This window comes from Primulina huaijiensis, unplaced genomic scaffold (assembly GCF_012295235.1).
Source record: "Primulina huaijiensis isolate GDHJ02 unplaced genomic scaffold, ASM1229523v2 scaffold26229_ERROPOS72855+, whole genome shotgun sequence".
NCBI classification, from domain to species: domain Eukaryota; kingdom Viridiplantae; phylum Streptophyta; class Magnoliopsida; order Lamiales; family Gesneriaceae; genus Primulina; species Primulina huaijiensis.
The window spans coordinates 181609-189904 of record NW_027356350.1 but is presented as its reverse complement, the minus strand read 5'-3'; the positions used below and the strand labels follow the sequence as shown (position 1 = coordinate 189904).

General features: G+C 34.0%; 2 protein-coding genes across 3 annotated transcripts; both read right to left on the bottom strand.

Annotated features, from left to right (window-relative positions):
* LOC140967703 (zinc finger protein WIP6-like) lies at positions 1-1513 on the bottom strand. The gene is made up of 2 exons (XM_073428409.1): positions 969-1513; positions 1-495 (listed from the first exon to the last, which is right to left on the bottom strand). The coding sequence occupies exons 1-2, from the start codon at positions 1329-1331 to the stop codon at positions 49-51; spliced, it is 810 nt and encodes a 269-aa protein (XP_073284510.1). The 5' UTR covers positions 1332-1513; the 3' UTR covers positions 1-48.
* A 1432-nt stretch (positions 1514-2945) lies between these two features.
* Positions 2946-7261, bottom strand: LOC140967704 (GDT1-like protein 4). 2 transcript variants are annotated; one of them, XM_073428410.1, is made up of 12 exons: positions 7060-7261; positions 6882-6950; positions 5360-5419; positions 5223-5270; positions 4429-4514; positions 4287-4323; positions 4163-4210; positions 3908-3976; positions 3788-3832; positions 3632-3693; positions 3386-3458; positions 2946-3205 (listed from the first exon to the last, which is right to left on the bottom strand). In XM_073428410.1, the coding sequence occupies exons 1-12, from the start codon at positions 7078-7080 to the stop codon at positions 3134-3136; spliced, it is 690 nt and encodes a 229-aa protein (XP_073284511.1). In that variant the 5' UTR covers positions 7081-7261; the 3' UTR covers positions 2946-3133. The 2 variants fall into 2 exon arrangements, with proteins under 2 accessions (XP_073284511.1, XP_073284512.1); XM_073428411.1 differs by lacking the exon at positions 5360-5419.
* Between the last annotated feature and the right edge of the window lie 1035 nt (positions 7262-8296).

Sequence of the window (8296 nt, the reverse complement as noted above, 5' to 3'; positions counted from 1 at the left end):
TACATTTACTGCTCCTTGATCAAAATCCCTCATCTATACTCCTTAATTTCAAACCACGTCTTCCTCTTGTTCATATGCATCCACCTCAATCTCAGTATTATAATAATAGGAGTAAAAATTCTCACTTTGCGGCGCATGGCCTCGCCCAAATGAACGTACATGATCCTTTAGCGATCTTTTATGTTTAAAATCGGAACCACAAATACAAAACCAAATCTTTCCGCAGTTCTTTTCGTGTGTGCGCCAATCCCCTCGGACAGCAAATGGCTTACCACATTTCCGACAGCCGAAAGGCTTTGCGCCATGTTTCCGCTTGTAATGTGTTTGCAGCGTTCGAAAATCCTTTAGTGGCTTCGATCGTGGATGTTCTATGTTGTTCTTACAGCCTTCTGCGCAGCAGTAACATGGGAGTCTCAGAATTGAGGAAGCTGGTTTTGTTCCCTTCAAAGATTCATGCCCTTTTCTGTATTCTGAGCCATGCCCCCACATATGCATCTAGATAAGAGCAAGATTATAAAAGGGCATTAATTAGGGCAAAAAAATGTATATTAATCTACCGAGTTCTGTTACATCTGATATTTTTGAAGCATTTGGGAAAGAGAAAATAGAGCATAATTTTCTTATCAGCCACAAGTTTGTAGCATGTATCTTACAATCTAAATGTTTTTTAATTTACAATCTTAGTTTTAGACCCTTTTTCTAGATTTTCTTGGCGCAAGTACGAACGACTCGATCACTGTACGTGATGTAATTATACTAATGCAAAGAATTATTTAGCTAGCTCTTGCATGAGCTCCTTGATCAGGAAGATCTGTGCCTGTGTATATATATATAGACAGCAAATGCTGATTTTGAGAATAAATTCAGAAAATTTGACGAGTTTAAAAAATTCATTTGAATCTTGACTTAGAATTCTAGAATTCTTAACAATTCTTTCAAAGAAGAAAATATAATAGGATAATTAGAACCTGCATGTTGTTGTATCTGTTGAAAGTCTTGTTGCAGACAGAACAAGAAAATTGTGTAGGGCCAACAAGAATTTGAGCTGGAGTTGGAATCCAGAACTGTTTTTCATTAGAGCTTTCTGCGGCAATGGCTACTGAGGATGATGAAGCCGAATTAGGTGAGCCGATATGAGAAGAGACAGTACTGACACCTGCTGCTTTTCCACCACCGGAGTTTTTGAAATCCTGCTGTGGCAGCTTGTACTCACCGAAGCTGGGGTTGAACTTTGGCACCGGTGGTCCGAGAGAAAGTACAGTTGAGTAGCCATGACCATCTTCTTCATCATGTTCCGAAGTACAGAAACCCTCACGAGTACGAAATTGCATGGTGATATTGTTGTATTCTTGGTTTAATTAATAGACAAATAATATTGAATATGGAGTGACAATATCAGATTTTGGAATGTGAGAATATTGCTCAATTTTTACTGAGATTTTTTATTTTATTTTGTGTTTGCTAGCACGTGGAATGTTGGATTTTGGCGCGTTTGCATATGAAGGAGACAAAATATAAAGAAGAAGGAAGGGTTGTTTTTTTTTTTTTTTTTTTTTATGGAAGAAGGATGCATTGAATATTGTACCATATTTTTTTGCTTCACAACACATTAATTACACCGTGCGTTAATCACTTAGTTACTGTCTAATTTAAGTTCTCTGTGTCTTCCCTTTCTAACATATTTTTTTTGTTTTCTATGTTTAATTGTAAGCCGCAATGGTGAAGCTAGTCGAATCGAATGTCGTACAAGATAGTAAATTCGAACTGATTTTGGACAAATAACTAATCTCGAACAAATTGATGAAAGCTGGACTAGACTCGACCTTAGTTTCTAATTTACCTTAATTGATTCAACTCAAACTACTGGATCCTTGGTTTGATCCCATGATTACTCAAAATAATAGTGATCGAATGACAATTTTGAAACGCTAAATCAGCTGATGTGACTGACTTCCGAAGGTGTGATTGATTGGTACAGGCATGAGTTTTCTTGAAAACAACTGTCAATTACAAACTGCCTCTTTTATTTGTGTTCTACGCCCTGATTGGTCAATATTGTTGGGGATCGAATCTTATTTTAAAAAATATTCGGAGAAACAATTATCTATATAATTTTGAAAAAATATTCCTTTCGATGTTACCCATATTAAAGTGTACCTCTATTCACTTGTACCTTTGTCCCGCATGCATACAAAATGACGGTCTCTTTTTGCTCTGCAACATTCGATTATTCGCCGGGGAAATTTTTCATTAACTTTTACATGATGGAAATAACCACCTTGTAAAACTATTCCCTTTCCTAATTGAAGTAGGTTTGAGTTATATTTCAGAGTTAGATACAAGGTTCTGTGTTACATAGGGGAACCGTTTCGAAATTCATGCGAGGTATTTAGTCAAATAATATTACGTATTAAACGATAACAAAAGTGTCGGAAAGAATACTGCTAGATTGCGCTGGGCCAATTAATGAGCTAATCCAAAATAAAAATCCGGTCAGGTCACACACAACACAACCCAGTTTGGGCACAAATCTTATCAATAACCTCTCACTTTTACACTGACCAAAATTTTCCGTTTAAGGTAACAAAATTGAAGTCCCAATAAAGGTTGCCTGACCGAGCAGAAGCCCCATAATGCTGATGGATACATCCGTTTTAATGTCATCATCTATTGAAATGATCTGAATTTTATATTTAATGAGAATGACAAATTAAAGTGGAGCTTTTAAATGGGTCTGTTTCCAGATTTTGGAATACGGGTTTGAATTTTTAATTTCTTGATGAGAATAGGTGAAGTTTCTTCACTTCAAAAGGTACACGGGTGAGTAAATTTTATGAAACTTTAGATGAGGAGAAAATAATGCTTCGGAAAGGCAAGTTACGTTGGAAATGGGTCTAGGATGGAATAACTCGAGTTCACCGGACATGGCATCACCCCACTTCACAAAATTTTAAATGCGACATCCGTTTGATGTTATAATTTAATTCGACGTCTAATCATGTTTCCAATAATATATTTCGACAACAAGAAAATGGTAAATATTTTTTGTCGAGAAAACTATTATAATGATGATGAATTAGTTTCTCGCGTATCTGTCGTGTAATACCGACCTTGGATAATTTAGGAGTCGTCATCATGGCTCCACTGTTGCAAGAAATGATTGAATTCCGAAAACAATGAAAAGAACTCCAGAAGAAAGCGCAACCTACATCAAACATCGCATTGTTGTTACTTGTTGCATCTACCAATGCTCTATAGTGGCCTGCCCACTAGCTTAGCGAAGATGTATTACATGTATAAAATTAAATTAAATTAAAATTAAGATAAAAGCAGAGCTTTATTTTTATTATTAAGGGAAAAAGAAGAGCGAATTTCGGAAACTTACTATTTTCTCAGATATTTGTTTTGCCAGGCTCTTTCCTCCTAGGACAGCAGCAGTAGTACACAAAGCTTGTCCACTAAAAGATACACAAACCAGATCAAACAAGAGTGACGTAAGAATAACATTTTTTTAGCCTATTAGATCACCGAATGAAGGTGATATCTTAAAACTCGCATACAAGAAAGTACAAAATTGTATCAAGATCACACTTCATAAGAAAGTGAATAATAGGGGTTCGTATGAACTTACAGGATTCCTCCGAGCACAACACCAAGAGGATTCTCATCTGCAGCCAATCCAATTGTGGCAAGCTAGCAGAAAAATTTTCTTATCGTTAATGAAAGGGGCAAAAGTTAAAAAAAAAAAAGGATCAAACTTCTTTTTCTGGTTCATAAACGTGCTTACTTGGCTCTTATCGCCCCATTCACCAAAGAATGTGATGGAAAAGGCCTGCAAAAACAGAACAAAAGATTATTCTCTTGTTGGTTTTTGCTGAATATGTTTGATGAAAATAACGTGGAGAACCTTCAATAAGATTGGAGAGAAGAATTGAGCGAGAAAAGGGCGACTCTGCTTTTTCAGTTTATCTGAATCCTGGAAATGCATGAATAGGAAAAAAATTTATAGGCATTCAGAAAATGTTTAAACACAAAAGGCTATTAGAATACATGAAAGAGATCCTATGCTTTAAAATGGAAAAATGATCCTCTTGAATTATAAAAATATTTATGTAATATGTTCTGTTACAATACTACAATGGAAGGTTGGCTTATGCATTACCTTATCATTCTTAGTAGTTTCCCCACCATTAACTTTCACATCAGCGTTCTGGTAGTACCGAAAATGTGGTATTAGTCAAGTTTGATATCAAGTCAAGGGATTTTGTATCACATAAGAAACTCACCAGCTCTTTTTCAACTTCGGCCAATTCTTCAGTTTCCCTGTCAGGGAAATTGAAACCAAATTGGATTTAAAAGGATGGCAATAGGACAATCCTTGAGTATAAAAGAAACAATAGTTAGAATTATACGACTATAATTCAGTACCCTCCGTTAAATGCATCCCACAAAGACCAGAAACCAAATCCCAGAAACAATAATGTCGTGACATGATGAGTCCACTTACGGGAAATCTGCACAGATACAAATCAACGACCAAAATACAATAGCTGTTAGACAAATAATTCATGAAGAATGCAAACCAATATCACAAATATAGAGACAAAATTCTTTAATTGTGACATGTCATACTTGCAGGCTAGCAAGCTTATTGCACTAGGAAAAATTGTATAAGTTTACTAGCCAGTCATGGCATTCTAATAAGAACATATTCATGTCGTGAAGACCATGAATACTGCTGTATGCCCTATTCCGCTGTTTTGAATTCTACGTGGACCACAAACTCAAAAAATTAGGCTTCAGTCTCATGGCGCCATCCGAAGATAACTCTGCTGGCAGACTTAGCCCCAAGATTCCCCTATGGTAAAGGGGAAAGTGCATAGAACATCAAGATTGAAATAATACCCATTTGGGCAATTAAACAACCTGTAGAAGTTGATATAGTCATACAATATCAACTGGCTTCTGTGAATTATGAGAATCTAATAAACACTGTATTCGTCAATAATATCATCACTATGAATAGATTATTGAATAAGCCAAAAGAGCTTCAAGGATAGATGTGATGCACTGGGAGAAGAAAAAAAACATTTCATTTACTATTTGTTGGTACTTTTAAATGGTATAGAACTATGAATTCAAACACATTCCAGATGTTCAAATTATTTCCACGGGGTATATGACCAGGGAGCATAATATAATGTTCCATCGAAACCATTTACCATATTTGGAGCAGCCCATCCAACTACAGCTGATAAGATAGTCATGACCTACAAATAAGAAACTTGCCGTAAATTAAGGGCCTTGAGAAATTATTCAAAATCTAAAACATGAGATGAAGAAAAGATAAGAATTATACAATCAAAGCTCCAAGGCATCCTGACAACACAAGTCTTCTAGGGTGGCGCATCGCCAAGATCTGAAAACAAGCATTGATTTGCCTACGGTCACCGTTTTTATTCCTCAAACACAATCTAAGGATGTAGATTAAATGTCGATACGCACTTTGTTCAAAGGGCAAGGAAATATAAAACATTCTTGATTATTTCATATACTTCTATCTAACGAGATGCCAAAATGTAAGAGATACTATCTATGGAAATGAGTTGGAGAGATCCTAATACTGAAGAGAGAAAAAATCTGATAAAATAAAGTAACAAAAGCACAAAATTTTATAAATAAATAGTTGAAAAATCAAAGAAACACAATCATTTATATGTTAATGACCAAACACCAAATTGATAACCTGTAAACACAAAAGTATAGCCCGTTGCTTGTGTAAATGGTTAATTAATAACCTCGTGATAGTTGAGAATCTTGAGATCATAAACATTGCCAGAGAGTGAAACCTCTTTAGATCTCATATGTCATTAAATAGATTTAACCGATCAATTTCTCTTCAAAAGAGAGAGTTAAATTCCAGTCCGTTAGAGGAACAAAAGGCATGTTTCAATATTCGCCCAAAACCAGGGCACATCTAGACATTCGGTCCTGAACACCATCCAACTTCAAATCCGAAAGAGATGTACAAACTAAAACAAGATTTTCAAATGACAGTTCAATCCGACAGACAACGGCTGGTAAACAGTTAAACACAGATAAATTTATATAAAAACAAATAAGCACAAGTGTTGTCACTGAAGTATGCTTGGAGACATTTATATGATGGGTCAAAAGATACAGATCAAAATATAATTTCTCCTACCACATAGTTCTAGAAACAAGAAAGGCAAAAGGAGAAGGAACTTATTCTCTAAAAAGTTGATAATTAGACTAATTGTCTTCTATGAGAAAACTATAAAGTAGGAATTGATACCCTGTCCTGCCTATGTAATGGATTCCATTTGTAAAAGAATGTGATTATCAAATTAAAGAACCGAGAAACAAAATCAGATTCCAATAGAAAGAATAACATAAGAGAAGATAATTGAAATGGACTGATAAAATAATAAAAGGCCTTTCCATATTGTTGTGATACATCAAAATGCCATCAGGATCTAAACCATGCTATTGCCCTTGTCTGGAACACACATAAAACTCTGATTTATGATACACAAATCAGAAAAGGCTGAATTTCAAGTAAAGGCGGAGAGAAAGCATGGCAGCAGCCTAAACTTAAAGCCCACATGGTTAAATTTTTTGCGTAATTACTGTCCTCGACTAACTTTTCCCGTCCTTGATTCCAAAGAATACAACTATTGTTTGCTTCATTACAGCATGATAGCAAACAATTGATGCATCAACGCACATTAATTTAAGCAATCTATCTAAAATACATAACAGTGATGCAAATCAGTATCCTTAAAACCCCTCGCATAAATTTATCTGATCCCAATACAATTATCGCCGAATCAAAAACTTTCGAACAAAAGTAAACTTACTGCAGCTGCAAAAAACGTCTTGTCTCCTATCTCCGATAACACAGTCATCGCGAGTGACTTAGTGAACCCCTATTAATAATCACTCACAAATACAAGATGCACAATAAACAAAGTAAAAATCAGATGAATTTGAGCGAAAAAATTAACTAGAAGCAACACCAAAAGCACATAATCATACCTGAACAACTGAGAGATCCATTTTCACCGAATAAATGGTGAAAGCGAAAGGAACCCTGAACGCGGAGAGATCGAAGAGCTTGGTTTATGCGGTAACAGTGTGTCTGGAGATATAAATATGCGGGTGTTGATTACACGATGCGGAATAAAATTAGATGAAGGGACTCGATAATTCTGAAAATTTCCTGTTTGACATTCGTTTGGACGTTTTCCCGAAAGAGATTGAGTAACTAAATTATTGATTTTATTGGTTCAAAACAAAAATCGAAAAAAAAAGTTTGATTGGTCAATATTATTTCATGTTTAATAAAATTTAGAATATCATTGAATAGGTTAAATGATATTATGGCCTAGAAAATTATATAGTTTAACAATCATATTATATCAGTTGACAAACTTTTAAAAATTTAGAATGGTGAGAATGAATTTTTATAGAATAAATAAATACTTGTGCATGATTAATCTTAATATATTCAAATAAAATAAATACTTTGTTCACTATGCTTTTTTTTTTTTAAGAGAATCTTACATAATCTTAATCGTTTTCCCATTTTTTTTGGATTCTGAAAGACACAATTTCTGATTTATATAATTTTTTTTTTAAAGTAACAATAATCAAGCCTAATATTAATAATTTAATTGAAGGAGTGTTTTTAGATTGTATAAAAATGATATTCTTTAAAAAAATATATAAAATACAAGAAAATTGCCTTTTGCTATGTGAAAGGGCATGTGATTGATAAGTTGAAAAAAGGTCCTTGATACATCTTAAAATATAATATCCAATATATACATATACAAAAAAGTTTATATTATATGGCCTTAATTGCATTTTCGTATTATTATTATTTTTTTAAATCGATTAACGATTTATTATAAATGGGGCCGAATCGAATGTGATTCATTTTTCCCTGAAATCTTCTTGTTAATGTGGATTTTATGTCATACTCCAAGGAGATGAGGACGTATATTATATAACACGTTCTTGCGTACGAGAATATGTAATTTTAAAATTTTTTGTTTTTTTTTAAACAACAAAATTTATTATTTGTTGGTGAGAAAGTTTGTGTGACTTCGACAATGGGGTGTAATATATTTGCCATTTTTATTTATTTTCTTAAAAGTCAACTTTGTTTCTCGAAGAATTAGAATAAGAACTATTTGTTCGTTCGATAAAACTCAATAATTAACATCCTTATATGATGAGGTGGTCAATATAGTAGTGATAATCTTTTATA